We start from the raw sequence: 26327 nt of genomic DNA on the forward strand, positions 1-26327 counted from the left end.
ATTGGTAGTATGTGAAGTAATATATGGAAAGATTTAAGGGAAAAACAAAGTTTAATTTATTTCAAAAAAGTATTGGGATGCTCTGTTTAGAATACATTTATGTCGCTATAACTAAATTTAGAATATTCTATTGGTATTTTTATAGTTGCATACTTTTGAACTAGAAAAGATGAAAAATAGGACATTTTAATGCATATTTAATAACAAAACCACCTTCCTGCCTCAGAAAAAAAAAAAAATTAGGCCAGGTGAACTATGATCTAATTTTCCTCTATAATGAAAACAAAATCATAGCTCCTGAAGCATTATTCTTGGCTCCCAGCAGTTTCAAAGCATGCAAACATTGCCATTTTGACTCCGTCCTGCAGTTTAACTTGAAGGATTATGTCACAACATAGTATGTTTGTTTTCCAGCTTTTTGTCTGTTTGTCCATCAAGACGTTTTTGTAGAAGTATCAGTGATTGTTGACTTTGGAGGTAGTGGAAGAAAAAATAATTATGAAAAAAAAATAAGCAGACAGTACCATTGAAGTAACTGTGCTTCTGTCATAGGAGAATGAATACTCCTTTCAACAAATCTATACTTTGCAGAAGTTGCAAAAAGAAAATAGCCGTAAGGTGACTGTTAACATACTTCAGTTCATCCTGCCAAGAAAGTTAACTTCATAAAGTCATTAAACCAGTGATTACATTTTAAAATATTATTCCCCAGCCATTTCTTCTTAGACGTTAAAATATAGTTACTGTATATACTACCTTCTTTGTAATGTGAAAAATTGTAAAATACACTTATTTTTCATAAAATCCTAATTATTAACAGAGCTATTTGCGCTCCTATAGTTAAAGTCATTTCAACACTTCCGTTATTTAAACTTCACTTTTAGAGGTTCATAATTTGGCTGTAATAAAAAAAAAAAATATTCAGGCTCTGAGTTCTCAAAGATTATTTGCCAGTATTAGGAAATTTAGCCTGTTTTTCTTTAAGAAGCTAAGTAATCTGGATTGTTTGTTGTCCTTCAAGATAATCCAAAACAAAATATTTTGTAATATGGACTAAATAATTTTAATTGTTAAAAAAATTAGTAAAAGACAGCACGTATGTTGGAACTGCTGCTGCTTCCCCAAATTCTGTGATTGACACTGAATATAGCTGAGTCTTGGAGAAGGGAGATCATGGGAAATTCTTGCCATATCTCCACTGTTGCCACATAGTAACCTCATATATGATAAATTGTTGCAGCATTTATATCACACCTATCACCTGAAGTAATGAGCAGTAGACCTCCCGCTCACAAAGTAAAAACCCCCAGTACTTCCAATGCAGTGAAAAGTGAAAGACCTCCTGACTTCAAGGTTGCACAGCTGAAAATTGCTTTTTTGGAATGATAAATGCTTGGGTGCTCAGAGATGGATCGTTTCTTTTGTATGGCTTCCTGAAATCTCCCTTCATCATGTAACGCAGACGTGGTAATGACTCAACAAGGCCTTCAGCTCAGGATATTAAGGAATCAGGGCTTATTGCATATTAATGGCAACTCTGGGACAGTCAAATAAGACAGTTTGTTATAATACTAATTATAGCAAAGCACTCATGTTGTGGTTTGAATGAGTCAACTAGGTGTGTGTTAAAACTATAAATACATCTTCCCCCCAACCTAGGCGGTGTGGTACGTAATTTTTTTTTAATTGCTTGGATACATATTTACCTGAGCATATCCTGGTCTCCCAGGTAAATATGTGTACCAATGCAGTACTCATTATGGTCTGTTTGGATAAATAATCCATATTTTATAACTGTACAGGAAGTAATTATTTTCGTATTTTGCTTTCTTTAAGCCAAAGAAATTAAATGCTGTGTGTTCATTCCTTAAAATAAAATAGATGCAAAAGTAGAGGCAATACGAGAATAAAGTTTTCATTGTTTTGGTAGAAACTGAGAATATTATTCCAGATTTTGATCTTGTCTTTAGCCCAGAATAACTCCATTAAAATAAACAGTGCTATTCAGGATTTACTTAGATGCAAATGGGACGTGAACTTGGCCTCCTCTCCTTACTGTCCCTTACTTCATTGGGAGATTCCTGTAAACAGCTTGCTCACAATCTTTTCTTTAAATGATGTTGTCACGTGTTTATCATTTGAAAAAGTAAGGTATTTCAGCTGCACGCAGAAATTAACATGTCTGAATTTTATGGTAAGAAAACTAATGTCTTCTAGAAGCATAGAATGGTTTGGGTTGGAAGGGACCTTAATGATTACTGTTGTGATCCTATATTTGTTAGGGAACTAGAGCATACTTTCACATCAGATATTTCTGCCATTGTTTTATAAGATATTTGGAAAAGCTGTGTTGTGTTATCACTAAGGTCAGATTTTGTAACACTTTTAAGCTTAGTGGGGCCAAAGTCAGACTTGGCATAAATCCATTAACTGCAATCGATTTACACCAGAGATGAATATTGGCTCATTCTTGTTAAATTTATTTTTATCCAGCTCTTTATATTTTATGTTAGAAATATAAGTAGCTTGCGTGCCCTCAAACTAATCAGAATAAGAAACAGTTTTGCTTATGCCAAAAAATAGAACTATCGTTTTTCACATTCTTACATTTTTCAAGTAAGATTATATTACTGTGACTTCTGAATTCCTGAAATCTCTCTGGTCTCTGTGACTGCAAGGGCCAAGAGAGGGTTTCAAGGGGAAAATCTGAAACTCTTCACGCAGTATGTTTTGTGTTGTGCATACGAGATACAGTTAATGTTTTGTATGCATGTGTTTAGTGTGGAAAAAAATTAATGCAGTCCAGTATTATGATTTATGGACTGAATCTTTTGCCCACTGAATACTTGCCAAAACGAAAATCTTTCCCCCCCACACTTCTCCTCCTTTGGTTATTAGAAACAGCTACTGTTTTTGTTGATCTTTTTAACTTCTGAATAGGCCTATTTCAAGTCATAGCAGCATGGGAGCTCAGATTAATAATATACTTATTCAGCCAGTGATACTGAGTGAAACCATTGCTAGTGTGAGTATGAAGGATAGGATTTCTTTAAATTATTTTCAGGTGCATTAATGCATTGCTGAAAGAATAATCTAGAGATATTTGAAAATACATTAAATTGCTGTTTATTGACTGTGTTACAGGTGTGTATGAGTTTTAATACCAATAATTTTTTTAAGGTGTCTCTCCTTTTGATAATTTTTGTGCTGTGCTCACTGTTAGTTCATCCATCTGATGGTTAGTGAGGATACGAGTAAAGAAGCTATGATTAAATCTTGCCTTTTGGACACTGTTTTTGAATTTAGAGGATAAGGTGTATTCCATGCTGTGAAGCATCCATTCTGTTCCTCCCCCTCTACAGCATCATCTTACACCAGAACCGAAGGCTAGTGAGGTAAAAGGAGCAAATCATGTAGACTTCTATGTGCGTTTGGGTTGGACCTCCTTAGTCCAGTGGTTTGATAAGCGTCAGCTTGCACATGTTTGGTTTCTAGTCTTGTAGTGATTTTGATATGATCTATTTGTGTATAAACTAGCCTGATTTCCTACACCTCCTAAAGTGAATCCAAGGCTTCATCCCTTATGAAGAGATTTTTGCTCTTTGCAGCATAATTTGAGGAGTTTGGGGCCTTTAGAGGCACTGTCATGATGGAGGTGAGGACAGTTCTTTGCTTCATACTCTTTTGGCCACCTCTTATCAATTTTTGTGGCATTCATTGCTCAGTCCTATCTCTATCATCTCTTTAATAACTGAATGGCCTGGTCTGTTCAATAAGGTTTTTCCGATTACTTTATTAATAGAGTCCGTGTTTCCTATAAATTCATTTTCTTTCTCTCAAATGAAATAAGAGTATGCCTAAAAAAGTTCTTCATGTGGGTCTGGTCTGTACTAATGATAAGTTGAGTAGGGGTAGAGTTTCTTTCAAAAAATACTTAGGTAAGCTGTTTAAAATTAATATTTGTTATTCTAAAAAAATGTGAAGAGGGATCAGCCACGTTTCCAGTTGCAGATAAAGTGTTATGGCAAGATTTTGGCATTTTTACATTGCCTGAGAGAATTATATGTTCATTTTCTGGGCTAAAGTGATGCAAGGAAAGAAAAAAAGGGATGTAGTGCTTTTTAAAAAGCAATTATTTTGAATATAAACAAAAAAAACTTTTGCTTGAGATATGTCAAAAGTCTTTCAGTCTTTCTGTAAAATTCTTATTCACTTCTTGGCTAACAAGAGCCGAGTGAGTGACACCTTTGAGAGTCCCAGCTTGTGTTTTAGTGCATAGCTTGTGTTTTTCTATGCACTACCATGCAAAATATTATCCGAACTTATTTAAAACAAACCCTAGTGAATAAATTTTTTAACACAGAAACAGCTGTCCTAATTTATTCATTTATTTTAGTTGCAGCAAGCAGCTGAAGTTTCTCAGCTGAGAGGGGCTCGAGTCATCTCTGCTGAAGATCTCCTGTTCTTAATGCGCAAAGATAAGGTACAGTAACAAGATAGAAATTTCTTACTTTAAATAGTAAGCTGCTTAACATGTTTTAAAGTGCTGTTTAATGTAAGCTGCTTAACATGTTTTAAAGTGCTGTTTAATGTATGTGAAAGGGGTCCATCACCACTTTATTTAAAAGTATAGCTGCTCTGCAATTGTATTGTGTTGTGCACAGTGCAATGTTTGTATAACATTTTAATTAATTCTAATTTTTTCCTGTAAATGCAATTATCACTAGATTTTTTTCACTAAGATTTAGGATGGGTAGTGTAACTTAGAGCTCAAAACATTTTCTTCCTAAAGGTATAAATATTGCTCATTATTCTTTATATACCTTTTATTTAAAATCATTCTAATTCCCCATAGTTATGCAGGATGTAGATATGACATTTGATTGTGACCAGTACATTTTTGTCATCTAGGCCATCAGTAAATTCTGTCTTGATTTTCCTTTATAATAGTTTTCCTGTGCTTTATCTCACTAAAATCTCCAAATTTAGGAATGGTCTTGCTTTCTCTGGATAGTAAGTAGAGCAGGTCAATAATTAAAAAAAAATCAAACAATATTCCATACAAAGATTTTTTTTCTTGAAAATTCAAAATTATTAAAAAATTGTCCACTATTTTTAGAAATATTATTTATTCTTTCTTTATCTCCTTTTCTTCCTTAGTTCTCCCCTTTCTCTCCCACTTTTATCTCTTTTTCTTTCCTCATTTGATAGAAGAAACCTAATGTCCAAAACCATATCAAAATTAAGAAAACACTAAAACATGAAAACCAATTGCAGTTTCTTTATCTAATATGATCCATAAGGCTATACTGAAAGCAGTGGTTAATATGAATGTCAAAGTTCATGGAAATATTCATTTGTAGGCTTGAATTTCCAAATGGGGCAAAGATTTTTGGAGTGCCCTAAAGAAGCCCAATTTCTGAATTTCTGCTTTCTGAAAGTCAAACCCATTTCTGTCTCACAGTTTGCAAACAAAGTAAGATAGAGTTAAAATAAATAATATTTAATGTGGAATTGCTACTGACCTTGATGTACTTTCTATGTATGGATTTTATGTAGAATCAAAAATTATGAACATTTAAAAAATTAGATTTACTGAGTAATGTATTATACATTCATATATTTGTCTGTTACAAAGTTAGTCTAAATAAAAAATAACTATATAATACTAATTAATATAAATGTATTTTTTTCTCTTAGAAGAAGCTTAGAAGGCTACTTAAATACATGTTTTTTCGAGACTATAAATCTAAAATTGTCAAAGGAATAGAAGAAGATGACCTTCTTGAAGGTAGAAAAAATAAATTACTTAATTTGGGGGAGGCTTGATATTCTATCAATGCACTGAACAGCTCCATGCAAAGTGTTAATGGCCTGCTTAATAGTTAAAGACACAAAAATGTTGTCTGCAGAGTAATTTGGTTTAAAATCTCAGCTTTTCTGTTTTAAATACTTCAAAAGTAATTATTTATATCTAACATTCAAATGATAAGTAAGACTGCTTAATGTCAGAACTCTGTTGAACTAAGAAACTGGTGCTGATTAAAGGGGTAATTTATTTCAGCATGCGTTATTTAAATGTGGTAGCTACCGCGTGCAATTGAATAGACATTTGTTAAATTATTATCAAAGGGTTTGACAAGTTTTAAGAAAAAAATCCATAATCTGAAGTCACTGAATGCTAATATATGACCTGGTCATGTTTTCGGTGTGGTTTAATATTTTATACTTTGCATCTGTAATTTAAGGAATGGGAAAAACTTTTGTTTCCCCATTCCTTGAACAAGTGACAAATTATATAACCAATGCATTTAAAGAAAAAGCTCTTTGAATTCAAAATATATTAATTCATGCAACAAAATTTGCTGGTATAAAGTTTTGTTGGTTTATATTAATAGAAGAATTAACATTTCCTTTGTAAAATATTAAGTTAAAACTTATCATAGCAAATCTAAGTCTTGCAGTACTTTATAATGTCTAGCAATGTCCGCTCTTTGTACGTAACTTGTTTCCTTCCTCAGAGACTTTTTTTTATTTTTTTTTCCCCTCATGATGAATTTCTTGTGTTTGGTACCTCTGAGCATCCAAACTGATGTTAGGTATACATTGTACTTCTTGCTTTGACTTAGTCAATCTGTGGCTAATTTTTTGTCAATTCATTTGAGATTTAATTTGCCTGTGGCATTTTGCATTCATCACACGTGAAAGTATATTGTTTCGTGCAAGCAAGCTGGCAGTATAGCTTCCTACCTGACAGCTTTGGATTTTGTAGTACTTAAGTCTGTGTCACTGTTTAAAACAAATATATAATTTTCATAAGCCATTTAGATGCTCATGAAATACTTCCTAAACACAGTTCATCTGGGAATTAAAGATTGCATTTTCTGGTATGCTTTGGTAATTGAAGACATTAATTTTGTATTGTGAAGCTAATGTCTTTATAGCTGCTATTCTGTTTAGAACAACGGAGATCACCTTGCTGGGATTCTCTAGTTTTTACTGTAGAACAATGCTCCATCAGCTGTGGAGCTGCATCTTAATGTTTGTGCTGTTTGCTTTAGGCTGTAGGTAACAAGGGTGTTCTGCACGCTTTCAGGAAAGAACATTTCCTCCATATATTCTCTTCTATGAGTGAGGTTTTTGTTCAACCAAAGAAGAGGAGTTGCTTCTACAGCTCTGTCCACTGTGAAATAATGATTTATGAGCAGTAGACTAGGTTTCTCAAAATTATGAAAAAGCACCAGTTTATACTAGAAAACACTAAAGGTGATTTTTATACTAAAGCTGCCACAGCACAGCACTGACATCACCTTGGTCAGGTGGCACAAATTGTATAAGGAGGACAGTAGCAACAGGCCTTTTCTGCCTAGTGTGTCTCATTCTAAAACATGTCCCTCCTAAGGACATCAGTTGATGTTTGGAGAAGCCAAATAACTTCGTTGTTCTTTTCTTACCTTTGTGAAGACAAATTCAACAGTAATAACACCAACAAGCGGCAGAAGCTTGCTCAAGACTTTCTCAATTCCATCGACCAGACTGGAGAGCTGTTAGCCATGTTTGAAGATGATGAGATTGATGATGTCAAGCAAGAGCGGATGGAGGTAATTCTTTTCTTTTACTGACAGCCAGCTCCAACACAGAAAACTGAAATATTTCATACATCATGCAGTCATATGCCTTTTTCATGCTGCATATTATATCAACATTAAATGTTTTTTCCTTTTGCCCAGATGGTCTAAAGGAATCCTATTTCCATATTTTTCCTATTCCCTCAAATGTTTCCTGATACCTAAGCATGCATGCTGAGAAGGAAGATTATGAAAGGGTAGTTATGTATCTTTCTGTCTGCCATGTATTTGTATTTCCTTCCTGTAGAAAGAAGACTCTATTTATAAACATTTCATATGCATTTTTCTCATTTTTTTTTCTTTTTCATTATTCTACTCATTAAAATTTTTTCAATATCATTTGAGGACTCTTTTCATATAACACAGTTTACAGATAAAATTAAAATATTCTGTGCAAGCATGCCTCAGTATATGCTCTTTTCTCTATAGTTCTTTCAAGTCCTATTTTCTGATCTATGTACTTATGAAAAATTATTCCTACATTACAGAGTACAGTACCGTATCACTCTCAGAAAGCCAAGTGGGATCAAGAAGCGGTATAGCTGTCTTAACATGGAAATCTGTGGAACGATGGTTTTGATACCAGTTTTACTCAATTTCACTGAGGTTTAGCTATACTGGCACAAGATACTACACCATAGCAAGTACTCCTTATAGATCTTAACCCTATGTCCTCTCTATCAGTAAAGCATCTTCTTGAATGTCATTTACTCTGAAGTATTTGAAAGATCCAAAATCTGTATCTATGCTAAACAATAAACTAGGCCAGGGCCAGTTATCTGGCCCTGAAAGCAGGTGACATTACCTGGCTTGAAACCCTATGGCTAAAATTTTGTAGGTGGACAGGGCTACCCTGTCTTTTCAGTAGCCCTGTTATAGCAAATATGGAGAACAGTCCATGGCCCCTGTTCATGCTCAATTCCTCCTTAACATGTTGTATGGGCAAATGGATGTCAAGGGCGAAATTGTGCCAGGAGCATGCTCACAATTCCACACTAGTGTTTGGGCCAATTTCCATCCATTTTACTCAGTAGCATAGTATATGTGGCTGTAGAAAACTTCCTATTTTTAGAGTGGTTTTTGTACCCTTTCAGTAGTAGAAGCTGATTACTTTGGTTTGATATTCACTTTTATACTGATGTTAATGATGCATTCAGTAATATTCGTGTATTTAATATTAGACTATTAGGGCCCCATTTCACTTTCAGGTTTTCATGAAAAAGTCTAAGAAATAACAAAATTTTTATCCATTTTTATCCTTCCCTAGTTGTAATTGTAATTTTTTCTTCTTAATGTAACCCATTTTCAGAATTGGGACTTTCCCAGTCCTGTTTCCCCTTCCTCCTTCACATTACAATTACTCAGAATCTAATCAAGAATCCCTTCTCTCTAAGAATTTGGCTAGGAACAAGTCCCATTTCTCCCCAGCTGAGAATCAGTGTCGTAGGACGGTTGTTCCCAACCACTGTTTCTGTTTTGGAAATTGATGGTTTCTTTTCTTTTCATTGCTTTCTTTCTTATTTATTTATGCAAATATTGTATTTTGCAGACAGGCAGGCAAATCCTTTGAGTTTGTACGCACAAAAGTACATAACAGCACTTTTCCAAATGAATGGGTTATGTGCTTGACTTTACATTCTCTTCTGTTATTCCAGTATAATATTTTTTCAGTCTAAAAATCTACACAAGTTACTAGAAGTATGAAGTTCCCTGTCCAAGGCAAGGACAACTCTGACTATCTTTGTCTGTCAAAAAATATGTTCCTGTAATCAAATATTTATCTTTCATCTGACTATGTTTTGTTTTTTCTCACTAGATTATAATTCATGAACTGTAGTGTGTGTATGTATATATGTATAAAGTAATTCTTCTCTCTATTGCTCTACTTTATTACATTTTATGGACTCTTGATCTGTTTCCATGTAAAAAAAAAAAAGTCAAAATCAAGATCTACTTATTTTAGGATAGATCCACAAATTTTATATAGGTATGAAGTCGGTACTATGTGTTTTCTTTCTTACTAGTTTTTAAAACTAATGACAAAACTTGAAAGATTACTTGAGATATTCTATTCAAAATGTTTAACGTATTTTTGGGGTTGTTTTGTTTGGGATTTTGTTGTCACTATGAGGTGGAATCAAAGATAGTAGGAAATATGATCCATTCTGAAAGGAAGTTTTATTAGTGGATGGGCTGATCTGGTGTATCACATTTTCTTTGTGCAGTAGATTGTTTAATCCATGCTAAGATTTGGAGGAAATCCAATAGACACTTTAAAAATTCTAACAGTGTTCTTTAAGGAATTAGTATACTTAAATCATGAACTGTGATCTAAAGGCAGTGTTCCTTTTAGGTATCAATTACCTCAGAAATGTGTGGTTGTCTTGGTTTGGACAACTGTAAATGATTTCAGTTCCACTCTGCCTTGGGACAAAATCATGCTAAGTTGTCCAGAGCAGATGATAAACATATATTTCTGATGTCATTGTGGGCTAGTCAGGATATGATTGTTTAACAGTATGGTTTCAGTTATGATACAAAAAGTAAATGTTGTTTATACTCATTTCTTTTAAAACATTTTATAAAATTAGAGCTAAGACTTCATGAGATTGCTTGCTCTTCTGTGAGGTCTATTCTGTATTTGTACCACAGAGGAGTAAGCAAAGCTCCAAGCTACTTTCAGACGTTACTAAAGGAGAACAAACAATTCTGCACTTTTGCCTGAAAAACACCCACTAATGCTGTCATATTAAATAGAAAGGACATTTTTCTAGAATTGTATGTAGAACTTATTGATGTATCCTGTGGTTTTAATTTGAAGCAAAGGGACTATCTCTAAAGCAGTAATAATAGCAATGTGCAAAGGAAAGTGTAATACTCTTAGAATACAGAACAAAAAAACCAACCAAACAAAAAAATTCACATTACTTTGTGATAGTACATGATATGATATCAATACGTTGTGATCATGACTTATTATGAAAACTTCAATAATAGCAATAAGTAGTGGCAAACCAACCAACTGTATTGTCAGAATCAAAACAAAGCAAAAACAGAAGTAGCACCTCTGTCTCACTTTGTAACAGTTAGCATTTTGCCCTCCTAAGATAACAGTAAAACACCAGTGAAACGCTGCTCCTCACAGTAACAACAGTTATAGATGGAATAAACTATTTTAGTTCAAAGATATAATTGAACTGTGCACTTAAAGGAGAGCTATCTGGATCATAGACGTTGTCTTCATAACAGATGGCAGTCTCTTGAGAATAAAGTCTAACGGTGTTCTAACTAACACCCCTTTTTTATTGTACAGCTTAGGCTCTGGAATAACCAGAGCTGGTGGTACTCGGGAATACCTTGCAAGTGGATTTCAATTGTGCTTTCCTCTGTCTCTTAAAATTCATTTAGAGGTGAGAGTTGGGATTCCTGTGGGATATGGCTGAATCAGTGTGGAGAGAATGTGCATACTCATTTAAAATCTTGGCATTTTTCCTTATTTTGCAGTTTGGGTAGAGATGCAGTTTTGGGTGTTTGTGTCCTTACGTTAGTACTCTGAACCTCTCAGGTGATCTATCCATAGTCAATCTAGCTGCAGGTTTGGCTGTGTTTTTGTGAATGGTAATGGCAGTTCTGCTAAATTTTCATATCAGAACCACCATCAAATTTAACATGTATTTTTATTAAAACAAAGTATATCTATGTTAAAACTCCAGTCAATGTCGTTGCGAAGCTGACTTCCGTCTCAGTCTGTATATAACTATTTTTTTATCATTTGTTTTATAGTTCTACCTCCCCCACCAGAAAAAGGTCTTCCCATCAGAAATCTGAACTGACATACAAAGGAATGCAGAGCATCATGCTGTGAATGCTCTGTTTCACTTTTTTTCCCCCTAGGATTAAGAGAAACACCATTCATCTCTCACTCTGACTGATAGTTTAGGGATATATTTCCAACACTCAGATGTTATATGGTAATAATTCAGTTGCAGTAGCTACCACAATGCTTTCATAGTACATTGCAAGTTTGAATAAACAGTGGAGGAAGAATAACTTCCCTAGAATACACTACCTTGAGAACAGGCTACATGCCAGCAAAATGTTAAAACTAAGTTACATCCCTACAGAAAGGGATTGGCAGAAGCCTGTGGTTCTTTAAGGTGTATTGTCCTATGAATTACGTTAGTTTTTTTAAAACTACGGACACATATTGTGCTAGGAAGTTCATTGTGGTGTGATCTTTCCTTTACTGTTCATTAGTATGCTAATGTTCATTAGTACAAAAGTCACAGAAATGCAATGGACTCTGTGCAAGATAAAGTAGGTTGCAGTAAAGTGTAGGTGTGTTTGAAATATACTCTTTGTTCACAGGAGGTTAAATTATTCCCATGTAATTTTGTCTGTGTTCAGATACAATTAACTTGTGTCTGTCCAAAACATCTAAACACACCTAGATGCACCTGGGGATACAAGGAATCATATTGTGGAAGTCCACTCTGTTTCAGTCATAGAAATAATATAGACTTTACATATATTAGGAAATTAGACCATGACCAAGAAGATTCCCGCTAACTAGAACATGGTCATCAACTTCTGAGTGGTCACACTTTGACCTGAGACATACAGTGCTGTCCCAGAGAATTCCTGGGCACAGTTTGGGAGTGAGCCTGGGCCAGGAGCTCTCGCCATGGTTTGGATGTGGCCGCTCTTGTCGGGAGGCTCAGAGGGCAGGAACACAGACAGAGGTTGCTCCATGCTGACCGACATCGGAGCTAAGGCATGGACCTGGTGTCTTTTAGTTGAGACAGCTAAAATTTGGTGAGATAGTTAAGAAAAAAACTATGAACTCTTCTGTTAAGGGAGGGTCCAAAAGATGGTGTTGAAATACTCAAATTCATTGTACTAATTTGGAAAATATGTACAAAGAAGATAAGTAGGAAATGATTTAGAAAGAGCTCTGAGGCCTTTTAGTACTACTGTGCTCATTTCACTGGCAAAAATTATACCAGTGTAAGTGCTGTATGGGGTCATTACTCTTTAGGGAGTATCTGTTCATGCAGGGTGTATCAATAACAAACTGGAATTTGATTTAAAGCCCATATGGAAAACTTAGTGCTGTAGTACAGACAACACATACTTAATAGAAACTGCATGCCGGAAGATAAACTAGGAAGTTTTATGTTACTAAGCATCAGGGCATTGTTTCTCAGAGCACATCTTTTTTACTATATAATTTTTATGATAAACTTATTTTTCTTGTCTATTTCAGATTCTTGTCAACAGAGTATATATATTGGGACAGAATCTTTGCATTTAGTTGAGTGGTGACTTCTGTTATCTCACAATATTGTGCCCAAATCTAATAAATTATTAATTTTTAGAATCACAGTTTATAAACATTAACCCTTCTCTGATTTTAACAGCTACACCCTATGAAAGAATGCATCTTGGGGTAAGATTTGGCTACAGATGAAAATGTTTAAATTTGTTTTGGGTTTTTGCATGTGAGCTAAGTGTCTCATCTCCCACTGTAATTACTGGAGGTCCAGGCAGTATAAATAGTGGAGTCTAGAGCCTTATTCAACTGATCAGATGTTTGTATCTTCTTTACAGTGAGCTACACAGCTCTGTAGACTCCTGGATGTTTTTATCTCACAAGGAATTTCTCTGTGTTGTCAGTGACCATTCTGCTTCTATCCTGACCATATGTGCAGAGTGGAGGCTGAAAGACTAAGATAAAAAGTAGTAAAAGTGGAAAGACTTAACTTTTGGGGAACTAGTACAGTGATGGAGTATGTATGCCTACAAGCATGTATGGTTGTTCAGGTTCACTTGGGGATAGGAGTGTAATCCCTGTTGCATTTTTGTGTTCTTTTTAAAAAATACTCTCACAGATCTATCATTCATTTATCTTGTGCCAGTCCACATATAGAATTGCAGCTTTCTAATATTGTATCATTTACACCAGCAACTCAAGTTATAGCCTTAAAATTTAAGACATTAATTTTTGGGAAAAAAAGGGGGTAGAAAATAAGATTTCTTATTCTTTACCCAACATTGTCAAATATGGGCAAAGGTACACAGTGATGAGACACAGGACAAGCCATACCATCAAAAATCTTATGTCTTATGATACATTCTTGTATGGACTAAATAATTGCAGCCCTAAGTGTAAACCAGTATCATCCTCACCTCTGTGTCCAGGCCAAATAAGAGGTTGTCCTGAATTTGAAAAGGGACTTATAATGGCTAAGTAATGTACTCAAATAGGAGTGAGAAAGTTCCTGCACAAGGACACTAGATTCCTGGCACAATGATGAAAAAAAAACCCCAGAATCTCCTTTTCCCAGCCCCTTAAACTGCTTTGAGAGCTTGGTGCATCGCTACTACAAGTTGGGCTGGATTTCACTTAACTGTACCTGCCTAAAAGTTTAAACATCCCAGTAACTTAGGCCTGCTTTTGTACTCCAAAATGAGAGAGAAACAATCCAGGGGGAAATACATATCTTAGATCAGTAAGAAAAATACTTTTTCTTTGATGGTGTTTTGTTTTGTTTTTTTTTTCAAAAACACTTAAGTCACATTTTAGTGTAATTCATCAAATGTTAGGAAAAGTACTTCAGGTGCCTCCAGGGTGGTTCTTTTTGGAGACTGAAGTTCCGTGAATGCAGTAGCACCTTGATGATATGAAAAAAAGAATGTACTGATGATCTCTAACAGACTATAAGGTCAACACCAGCTTGCAATATATTGTCTACTTCTTTTGATATACATAGATGCAAAGATTAAAAAGAATGTGGATGGAACATCAATCAAGAAAAACCCCTTTATTCTCTATGTAATGTTCTTTTCAATATTGCAAAACATCCCTTACCAAAGTTAGGAATGCAAATATAGGGGGAATTACTTTCACTGCATCAGTCCAGCATTTCCAGATGAGTGCGGAGATAGTGCAACTAGTAGCATCTCAACTGTAAATAAGCTGTCTGGGCATCAAAGTGTTTGTAACCATTATTCAGTACAAAAATAAGCTTGCTGGTATTAATGGTTTCTCTGATTACATGTTGCTTGGGAATGTTTGGGATACTGGGAAAGCACTATTTCTATTGGTTAATGGTTGAATTGGTTAAAAGTAAACAGAAAATACATAGAAACAGGTTTTCATTATTATCTGTACTTCTGTAAATATTGTGTCATTCTCCTTGGAGTGGGAAAAAGCTATCAGGTGGAAAAGGTTTCTTGTTATAGCCACTAGTATCAATAGACTTTGTAGGCTTCTACAAATCTAAGATTATTAGGGTTCTCTCACACCGGGGTTGATTGCTATGGCTACATAAAGTGTGCTGTTTGTTTGGGTGTTCAGTCCTGGTAAAATATTTTTGTCTTCAAAGCATTTTAGTGAACGTTGCTCATGCTGCAAGTTTAGGCAGTTTTGCTGGGAGATGGTGTTATTTGCTTTTCTGTCTTTTAATTCTTTGGGTATTTTTTTGCCACTGTTTACTTTCTCTGAAGAAGATTCTGGGCTGTTGTATTTTATATTTTTGACACCCAAATGACTGTGTTTTAACTTAACTTTTGAAAGGAAATTTATATATATATATATATATAAATAAAATTTATATCTATAGTTAATTTTAGACACACATACATATAAACAGTATTCCCACAGAGCATTTGATTAGGAGCCAAATGTACGACTAAAGAAAAATTCTCCTTCTAAGTGTATTTAAATACTGTGTTTATTTGTGATCCTGTGTTTAATAGATTTGTTGCTTAGATATACTAGTCACCACATATTGGTACTCACAACGCGATAATTGTTTATGTAAACTTTGGAGAACTGGGAATAAAGAGTAATGCTGAAGTCTGACAAATGTAGTAGGTTATTGAAATTGCTGTCATTCTTGAAAGTAATTTAACAAATGAGTGCTAATAATGGTTTGTATTTCTGAGATGGTGTAGAGATGCAATAATGCACATCTTTTCTACAAAGCAGGATGTAATTCAGAAGCTTTGGGGGGGAGAAAAGGTTATTTTTTCAATTCTTTGAATCTTTATGTAGCAAATTACTAATTTTTTAACCTCCATTAGCCTAATATTTAAGTCCTTTCTGAGTGAAGAATAAATGGCAACAGTTTGTTTCTTAAGGTAAAATGTTAACCAGGCCTATACTGAAAACAGTTCTAACATCTCAAGCTTTCATGAAAGAATTAGTCACTTGCATAAAACCATTTTCAAGACTCTTCTGCAGAGGATTCACAGAACTCAGAAGAAATGTCCATGGAGTTGTAACACAAATGAAATTATGTAAAAAATTCAAACATAGTATTACTCTATGAGATTCCCACTTCTCACTTCTTGCAAGGAAGATTTTTCTGACACTGTTGTGAAGAGTGAAACTAATACCTGAGCACAGAGACCCCATAGTTTTGGCAGAAAGCTTCACAACCACCCAATTCTCGGTCCCACCTGCAAAGCTCCGTGGTGCAGGAGCACCTTTGGTCATCAGCCACTGTTTGACCAAGCTTCAATGTGAGCTCCTGAATTTCTCTCTCCTTCCACTGAAGAATTAATATCACAGAAAGCTTTCAGTGGAAGAAAATGAGACCTTCTAACAAATTAAGACAATAGAGGAAGGTTTCCTATGGCATGAAATAGAAGGGGGGTTGATGGTGTTCTTCTATTTGAACTACTGCAGAAGAGACTGTTCTTAGATTTAGCAGGCAAGGTCCTGGATTCAACCACTATTAGGGAAAGAATTTTTTCCTGCTCCATCCATAGGAGGCTGATGCATGCCTCTCAACCTGAGGCAGTGCTGACTTAATTTATCTGAAGGTTCATTTATCTGCTATTTGTAGACATGACAGGTATAACATTGAGACCCCTTTTTTCCTCTCCTTGTTCTCTGTATTCACTAAGGGAATAACAATGCCTTTCTTAGTATTAGACTCCAGCCAGGAACCAAAACCTAGTTTTAATCAGGCTCATGGGTCAGCCCTGCAAATACCTCCTACAAAATTACTAAGAATCTTTTTCTTTTAAATTGGCATTTACCCTCTGATAGCAGAGTGAGCAAGCTATGTGTCATCATGTCTCCATCCACAGTTTGTAGCATACAGACAATACAGAGGAGCACTGAAAGTCATTTTCAGGCTGTGTTCCAGCTATATATAACCAAAATGAGCTCACATCTATTGAATTGAACAACTTAATGGGGAAAATAATTCTATTCAAGTCTATTGAATACAAAGACATTGCATTTGGTTAAGTCCTTGAACCACAGATCACAGGGTGCTGTACAACTATTCAGGAAAATAATTATTATAAGCTAACTCTTCATGGCTAGCTACTGTTAGAACCTGGGCTAAATGGAGATTTGTTCTTTCCCTCCTTACGTATATTTGATCTTTCTTTTTCTCCTTTTATTCTTGCTTTGGGGTTTTGTTTTCCCTTTTTCCTCTGACCACAGGATTAGCCAGGACTAGTGCAATTTTTCTCCTCAGAAGTAAAGAGGTAATTTTTCTAGCTTCCGGTCTATATTGCCCATGGTATTTGATTGAATTCAGATAGGATTATGTGAACCTTTGTCACAGGCACTTAAGCAAAAAATCAAGAATCACTTGATTCACTCAAGTCACTACCTATATATCATCATCCTCCTTTGAGTAAGTTCAGTCTAAAAGCTAGCATGTCATGAGATTTGATTACAAATTACTCAGTTGCTAAGTACAAGTCTAAGTTTTGGGGGTTTTTAAAATAATTGTTTATTTTTAGTTCCCATTTGCAAAGCCACCAAGGTCCAAACCTTCCCACCTACTTTCACACAAAAGTTCAGTTTTCATTAGGCAAGGGAAATTATCTGTTGCTAAGGTGAAGGTCATTGACACAGTCTAATAGTAAACACATTGCTTCCTATTGAATTAAGAAGTATATTAGAAATACCATCATTTTTGGTTTCAGAGATCATTCTAATAGGACTACACTTGTAATCTGACACTTAGACTAGGATCCTAGGATACACAGGATCCTATGGTAGACTTTTAGAAGAGATATCTTTTTAATACTTAGAGTAAGAATAAGAACACAAGCGTAATGAAGTATGCATGTTGATGTGATTTTGTTTTTATTGGCTTTCCATATAAATTAACATGTAAGGAATTAAAGTGAGCATAGGACATCTCTTTTCCAGGGTAGTTGTCTCCTCTTGTACTGAATTTTCTTGAAGAATTTCTTTCTCTTTATACATTAAACTCAGACATGATTAGCTGTTGAATCTTATAAACTAAATAAAAGCAGTTATTTGTAGCATGGCAAATAAATACTGAGTCACGACACCAAAGCAGTCAAATCTCTGGAAATCAGGCCTGCCATTCAGAAGGACCTTGTAGATAGACTGGAGAAATAGGCTGATGGGAACCTCATGAAGTTCAACAGAAGCAAATGTGGGATGCAATAATCCAATGCAACAGTACAGCTTGTGGGCCAACCACATACTGGGCTGTGTTAGCAAGAGGTTAGCCATCAGGTCAAGGGGAATAACGTTTCCCCATTATTTGACACTTGTGAGACCACGTCTGGAATCTGTGTCATATTTTGTGCTCCCAAGTGCAAGAACTTTGACATACTGAAGTCAGTCTGGCAGAGGGTCACCAAGAAGTTTAGGGGCCTGGAGCACCTGACGTGACAAAAGTCTCAGTGACTAGACGTTGTTCAGCCTGAAAAAGAGGAGGATAAAGGGAAATTTTATTGCTGTCTGTAACTTACTAATGTCAGGATATGGAGAAGATGGAGCCAGACCCTGCCTGAACGTGCATGGTAAAGGACAGAGTTTGGACAGATACTTAATAGAAAAAAAAAAAAAGATTCTGATCAAAGATTGAAACTGGTTATCCAGAAAGGTTGAGGACTTCTCCAGCTTTAGAGATATTTCAAATCTGACTGGTCAAGGTGCTGAGCTACTTGATCCAACTGGACCTCTTTCGAGCAGAGAGTCTGACTAGAGATTTCTGGAAAGGTTCCAAACTTTTTCTGGTGTAAATTATTCTACCATTCTAAGATTCTACACTGAAGTTTCCTATTTCAATATTAAAATAGCAGGTGGGGTAGAAATAGAAGATCTTTTATGAAATACATAGATGTTAAACCATCTCAAATTTCTAAAAACTGTTTAAAAATCTAGGTAGCGTATAATTGGACTTTCCAGCTTCTGCACTTTCTGTAATCTGTAACTGCTGGTATTTCCTGGAATAGACGTTTTATGTATACAAGGAACAGGGGTTTCTGTCTTTCATTTTGTCTCAGTCATTGTGGTTTATTTTATCTATAGTGTTGCTTGCTGTATTCTTCCGTAAGAATATGATCTGGCTGCTGTGCAAAATAGCACTTGGTGGTAGCTTCACACATGTGCCGCAGCTATGGAATCAGAAGCAGTAAGATTTAAGCATCTTAACTGTCTGTTGAAATGGTAAAGTAATATAATTAAGCTTTACATGTTGGCAAATGAGAGATGCATCCTTACCCAATCCACCAGAAAACGGACCCACAATGTTCCTAACAGAATAGCATGGGTAATAAGCTGGCACAGTTCACTAATTCTACTCAAGGCAGCATGTTTCCACTGTATGTTTTGCCCCTCAAGCTTTAAATTCTGTCTCTTTTCTTCCATTTTGTTCTAATATTTGATTAAAATTGAGGATACCTAGACAGTTACACACCCTCATTAAATGAATCAGAGAAGGTTATTTTAACTTGGATACTTAGGAAAAACAATAACAGTTCTCATTTTCAGATAGCAACCTTACATAAAGTCCTTATGGAGTGAATATGAAGAGTTTAATCTTACAGATATTCTCGAGATCAGCATTTGACCCTTTTAATAATCTGGAGTTCACAATTAGCTAATTTTAATGTGACAAAAATTAGACATTGCTGCCACTTTGGCTTGACAAAGTACATCCACAATAGACCTAAATTTTCAAGGAAAACAAGACCATAATACCATCACTAGAAAAAAATACTGATTTTGCATAGAGAATATATTTTAGAAATTGATTTATGTGAATTCAGTAAGATCTTTATCATGTAGGGGGCTACAGGCTTATTTTTGAGAAAAAAAAAATTCTTAGTTGAATGTGTGGATTTATGACTTAAGATATAACTCTTCACTTTTGTGTGCAATTAGTGGCAGGCTATTAGAGTTTCTTTAGCATAATGGTATCTGTATCATATACACTATACTTTTGGTGTTCTAAACGATATTTCTTTTAAAAAAATGGCAAGAAAACAATGTGAAGTGGTAATATAAAAAATACATTAAGATGCATATATTTTATTCTCAAACAAGTCTTAAACATTTTTTCCAGACTCTTCTTTTGAGTGACATACATAAGGGGCAAAGATATAGACTCCTTGGTAGCAGTGTTAAGTGCTGTTGAAACTTTGCCTCTGGAACTTCGGAAGCAATCATTAAATATGGTTTTCCAATTGATCAAACGAAAAGAGGAAGGGTAGTCTCTGTCAGAGGGCTGGATTTTATTTCCCAAGGCTAACAGCCATTTCCAGGACTTTGTCAGACCTACTAGGAGGTTTTTTCTACCATTGTCAGATGGTATTATTTAAAATCAGTTCATCCACTTGTGTGGGATTCATATCCTATATCATACAGTGACTCTGACAAGAAGATGCTTTTACTAGGAGTGTTATTCAAAGCACTGTTGATTTTCTCAGGCTGCAGACATCTGCAGAAAAAGCTTGTAGAACATACAGCATCTGGTATCAAGTCCTAGCTCCTTACACAGACCATATCAAACAGCTTAGAAACGGAACACATACTCTACATCCGCTTGGAAATAATAATTTTTATGTTTATTGTAGATGTATTAGCTGTCAGCTCATATCATCAGCTAATTATTTTATATCTGAAAATTGTAATAGCATCCTCAGATGTACTAAACTCAGGCAGATTTTCAGCTACTAATCACACCCTTCTTAAAATGGGAGTTAACTCTTAATGTATCTCAAGGCTGGAGATCTGATTTCTAGTTTCAGTATTTAAAGAAATGTATCAGTGAGATGACCTCTGTCTGCTAACTTTGTTACCCTGAATTGTATTTTTAATAAAGAGACAAAAATACTGAAGAGACGTCATCTTTGAAAAATGATAGATCTGACTCTAAAAATATCAGAAAAAATCAGAAACCCTGAGGAAGGCAAGCAACCAGGAATGAAAAATAAATTTTCTCCAACAGCATATATGATGGCATGAGAATCTACAGCAACTTCTAACAATGCAGTCAAGTAATTGATGCCAAACAATGGTTCTTAGTGTTGCTACATTATAAGCACCTCTAATACTAAACAGACTTCAACCTTCAAAGCTTTGCTTCAAAATCTTGTTATTGAAGGTATTTTTCTTTGCATTGTAATTATGTTAAATTGTTAAGTATAATACTTTGAACTGAAGACATTTTTCCCTTATTCTGTGAGGAGGGCTATGTGATTACTTTAATTTTTCTTTTTTTAATAGATATTTGATTTACCTTGCCACCCCTCCACCTCTCAAAAAACTCTAACTATTCCATTTCAGTCAAGGAAAATCTAAATAGAATGAGATAAATCCTTAGAAATGTGAACAGGTTTTGACATTTCAAAAATTAAATTATTTTAATTTTCAGGTTAAATTTACAAAGCTGTCAGTGCCCTGCAATAAGAATAAATGACATATATTCAACATCTTTATAACTGATTTTGCACAGGAATTAGAGACATGGCTTTGTTTTTAGGAGATTATCCTGGTAGTAGGATTCGGGGATATCTCTTGCTATTTTCTTGAATTCAAAGCTTTCTACCTTTTAAAATCATTTGACAAATTGTAGAATAAAAAAAAAGATTTCCTTCTATATTTAAAAATGTTATCTGTCTTCCTCTTTTGTAAGTGACTGAAAATTTTGCATGTTAAATTGAAAACAGTGCTAACATCTTTGGAAGGAATTGTTTTCATAGCAAGCAATTTTAAGAAAGTGTGCAGGGAATACTCTCATGTTAAATTTATTTCTATAACATGCTGGATGAATGAATACTGTGTTCAAAAGCTATTGTTAATGCAGCATAACAATTTATATGTTGGGCACTGCAAATTAGAAGATTGAAAGTCAAATTCCCCAAACTAGCTCTTTTTGTTAATATCTGACGGTCTTGAATACTCTATATCACTTTTAATTGCTGATTTGAAATAAACAGTGGCTTATGGTAGGACTCAGAGGAGCTGTGCTGATTTTGAAGAACTGAAAATCCAAGCAGTTAGTTTAATAGTTCATAATTAAATTTACAAATCAGGTTACATTTAAATTAATTCTTTTCAAGTGATTTTAAAATCACACATTTCTACAATGTACAATTACAGTGAAGGCTGGTGGTGTTGCTTTGAATTGTCATGCTATTATTACAGCAATTTAGAAATCTTTCAAAATATTTTCTAATTATGCGTATCTCTCCAAATGAAATAAAATTAAGCAAACTTTTTTCTTAAAATAAATGTTTTAAAATACTCTTAGTAATTCAGAATATTGTGTCTCAGATTTCATAATCATTTATAATTCTGATACACTGGTAAACTTTATTTTTGTGAGTATGTGCAGCTAATATTAGTTTAGATTTATACTCAAAAAGGGAAGTCAAATATCTGCATATTTAGACAATGCATCAAAATGGTTAATTTTGGAACTAAAACTAACATCCAATATCCAGCTCAATTTATGAACTAGTGCTACATTATTAAATATAGTTGAGAATTTCATAGGTCATTGACATACAGCTTTTAGATACTTTCTGAGCAATATAAAGGTCTATCTTGACTGAATTATGTCTTGTTGCAAACTAGAGATTTAGAATAGTTGCATGCGTACACTATTGAGCAGTAGAAAGTGCTGTAGGATTTAGCTGAGATAGTGTTAACATTAGCTCATTATATCAATATTTGTAAGATTCAGATTCTCAAGGGTTGTTTCTTTGGCAAGCTGCATATATACATTATCAGTTTAAACCATCACTATAAGAACTGCCTTTGTCTTGGAAATATAAATAAAGACTTGTCAGTAGAAGATGAAGACTCTTTGCCACTTTACAAGTGAGAGGAATGTGTAACAAAGGCAGTAGAAATCTGAAATTTCAGCTGAACATGTTATTTTCATGGCATGTCCTATACTAAAAAACTTAAAAATATTTAATAAAAAATGTTTCTTCTAATATGTTGTTTTAAATTCTATATTACTTAAGCAAATATTTAAATATTGTATTAGCTTTTCTGCATACTTGACATGAATATAATTCTACATTCCTGCCAAGTATGTCAAAGCCCAAATTCACTTTCATTTGCCAGGGTAAATGTTTATTTTGTTTTCCCACATAATGTGCTCTTTAAAGTGTCACCAGGATACCAAATCTGATTGCTTTTTAATAGAGACACAGTGGGGTTTTTTTGCTTTCATTAGGAAACAGGATAAACTATCAGTAAAACTTATGGTAATGAATCCATACAGTAGATGCTCTTTGCTCTCCTTCCCCTCATCTCAGCACTTAAAGAAAAGAAATTACCACCAAAACTATTGTAATGATACCTCATTATTTACAAATGTATGAAGGGTCTATAGTAGTAAGGGGTGTTGGGGGGTCAATCTATGCTGCAGAGCAAGAGACCAGAATATGTAGGACCTGTTTCTTCCGTTGAGGTAAACTGTGATGACTCAGTGAGGCTCAGCAAAACAACTTTGTTGTGTGTATTGCTGTGAAATGGCTGAGATTATTTAACATATAATTCACTGGAAGGTCGCTGTTGAGAGACTGTTTCACTAGTACAGACATCTACATTTCAGATACTAAAAGCTGCCAGCATATGCTTCTGTAGTTTTTCACAAGTCAGTAAGTTTCACTTTGACTTTCAGCTTTGAAAGTCTCAAACTATTCCTCTGATCTTAACCAAACTAACAAAATCTGGCAAATTTTTTTCACAAAATAAAATTTTGAACTTTCTGCTTTTAAATGATAGATCAGTAAAGTTTCATCTCAAAGTGTCAGTTCTACTTCTTATGCAAGATTAAATGTAACTGCTGTAAGTATTGCTGTGACAGTTTTATGTAAATAAAAGGTTTTTTTTTTTTGAGATTTCTCTTTTTTTTTTTTTTTTTTTCTGGAGGAGGGAATGTCGATGTTTAATAAGAACTCCTGTAGTGGCTTTGGATGGTGGTGATTGTTTTGAATTAATGACAGCATATGTTTCTTTGGTTTTATGTAAAAGCTTAATAATCTTGTGATATATTTATCAATGGGCATGCTTTAAGGGACTGCACTAATTAGAGTGTTCCAAATTATCCAAATCAGCCGATGTTTCAAATTAACTTAATTCCAAATGCTAAATCATTTTGTTAAATCCCAGAATCTTCACATTTTCCTTTTCCTTTCTAAAATAAGAAAAAAGAGAAAGTAGAGATTAGAAAAGAAACATTTGCAGGTAAACAAACTGCCTTTCGGAAAATCTTTTTATGCTTCTATTTCTCATATATATAGTGGAGACAATGCTCACAAGGGTACTATGAAGATTAATTTGCTCACATTTAAAGAAATTATGAAACAATAATGAATAGCAGCATAAAAAATTTTGCATAGTTAAATAAATAACAAGTGTCACAGAGTCATTAACATTTGAACAAGGTAATATTCACCATGGACCAAATTATTTTCTCAGTGTCATAAATGAATTGCCAATAAAAAAAAAAAAATATCCTAATGCTCTTGTTCAAAGCCTTTCAATTCAGACAGTGATTTTTAGAGTCTCCTTACTCTTCATACCTGGACACACTGTGCAGCTTTGATTTTGCTTTTTTCTCCCCTAGCCTGTTCAAGCTTTCAAGCTGAGTATACACAGCTAGTGTGTGTCATGGCATCACCACGTACAAACTTTACACTTGTTTAATAACAGCTCAAATAACCCCATAAGCTTTGCAACAATTGTGAAAGGAGCCTTAAAACATGATTCATTCAGCCTTTGTTTCTACTCAGTCATACTCAGATGACAAATTAGTAGCAGAACCCAGGTAAGAGTTTTGAATATTGAGGTCCTGTTCTCTTTCTGGTTGGAAAGCCTGAACTATTCAAAAGGCAGCCAAATTCATCCTGGGAGGCTGAGACACATCTCCTTTATCAATTAATTTGAGCTTAAAGAGAAATGTACTGTCTTTATAAAAATGCATGCAGACTATGTGTAATGCATACTGGTCACTGTTTTTCTGAGGGAAGCCTTTCCTTTTTAACTCAATGTGTGACTCACTTATTCCCTGAATTTCATGATGTGATTTTTATCTGGAGTTCCATGTCTTGCAGTTATCAAATCAGAAAGGTTTTTCCGAAAGAATAAATATCCAACCACAGAATTAGACTCAGTGGCATAAATGCGACAAGTTGAATGTGAAATGTCTATATGCACACTTCTTGTGTTAAGGAAGCAAGAATACATTTTTGAATACCAAATTTTGAATTTGAGAAAGTTTTCTAACAAAAAAGTTAATTCAATGAACTGTGCACTCTCCAGTCACATGCCAAGGAGAGCACATCTACATACATGTAGTACCATGTATTTTAATTTTAATTCTTTCCTTACAAACATTCATGAATACACTTCTTACACAAATTCATCATGAAAGTTGCCAGATTTGGATTTGTCATGGAAAATGTCTGAGCTAAATTGTTTTACTCATTTTCGTAGTTAGTAGGCTATGTGAATTAATGAATTAGTGGCCTTACTTTCAAAAACTAGATCAGTGTCTCATGCTAAGTGCATCCCAGAGTTTATAATCTCCCAGTTTGCATTAACAACGTGTCTGTGTGGCCAAAGGGCTGAAGTTTTCAGCTGGCAGCCAGACGTCTATTTCTGTCAATCTGCATACCTGTGTCATGCAGGGAGAAGGGCACATCCAAAGGTGACACATTTTCTTATCAGAGCTGGAATAGGTGCACTCAGCCTATGGAAGTGTCTCTCTTTTCCCACTGATCATAAAGGGTGACTAGATTACTAAAACATCCAAGGTTGTATGAGGTGAGTCCTAGCCCAAGAGGCAATGCTGTAATGCTTTTATGAAATAACCCAGTCAGCTTAGTAGCAGCTGGAGTTCTCCTCTCTAGAGCCATCCATGCCTGTTTTAATTCCAAAATACCTTTATACATAGATTCAAAGTTGGATTTCTAATCTACATGTGGGAGCGTATAGAGGAAAAAGCTCTTTTAGGATCTGTGTCCAATTTTGAGAGCCCATTTTTCTGCTTTCCTTTGACAAGAAGGTGATAACCATCTAACCTTAATTTGGGAGATGTGTTCATCGGGTGAGATCCTACAGCTATTGAAGTTAATGGAAGCTTTGCTGGGGACACAATAGAACCAGGATTTTGTCTATAAATTGTAAGACCAAATTCAGACATACAAATCAGATTGCTATAATGCACACCAAATTACTTGTGCATATAGCAAAAATTTTGTCTTGAATTTCTTATTTATGCATGTATGTTCTGCCATTATTTTGGAAGCTGGGCTCTTTTTTTTTTTTTTTTAAATAATTTTTCAAGAAACAACATAACAGAAAAAAATTTTGTACTTATGCAACTTTTTCATTCTACTGTGTTTGAAAGAGCATCACCTGCCAAGGATACCTGCATAGAT

The 26327-nt window shown here is 34.6% G+C and overlaps 1 protein-coding gene across 3 annotated transcripts in view; it reads left to right on the plus strand.

Moving 5' to 3' along the window:
• Positions 1 to 26327, plus strand: part of SUPT3H (SPT3 homolog, SAGA and STAGA complex component) — a 277772-nt gene that overhangs the window by 182650 nt on the left and 68795 nt on the right. For all 3 annotated transcript variants that reach the window (XM_033005009.2, XM_033005008.2, XM_033005007.2), the window contains 3 exons: positions 4397 to 4483; positions 5701 to 5791; positions 7465 to 7601. In XM_033005009.2, coding sequence (XP_032860900.1) covers positions 4397 to 4483; positions 5701 to 5791; positions 7465 to 7601 — 315 coding nt within the window. The remainder of the gene's footprint in view (positions 1 to 4396; positions 4484 to 5700; positions 5792 to 7464; positions 7602 to 26327) is intronic.

This window comes from Tyto alba, unplaced genomic scaffold (assembly GCF_018691265.1).
Source record: "Tyto alba isolate M040663 unplaced genomic scaffold, T.alba_DEE_v4.0 Super-Scaffold_40, whole genome shotgun sequence".
NCBI lineage: Eukaryota > Metazoa > Chordata > Aves > Strigiformes > Tytonidae > Tyto > Tyto alba.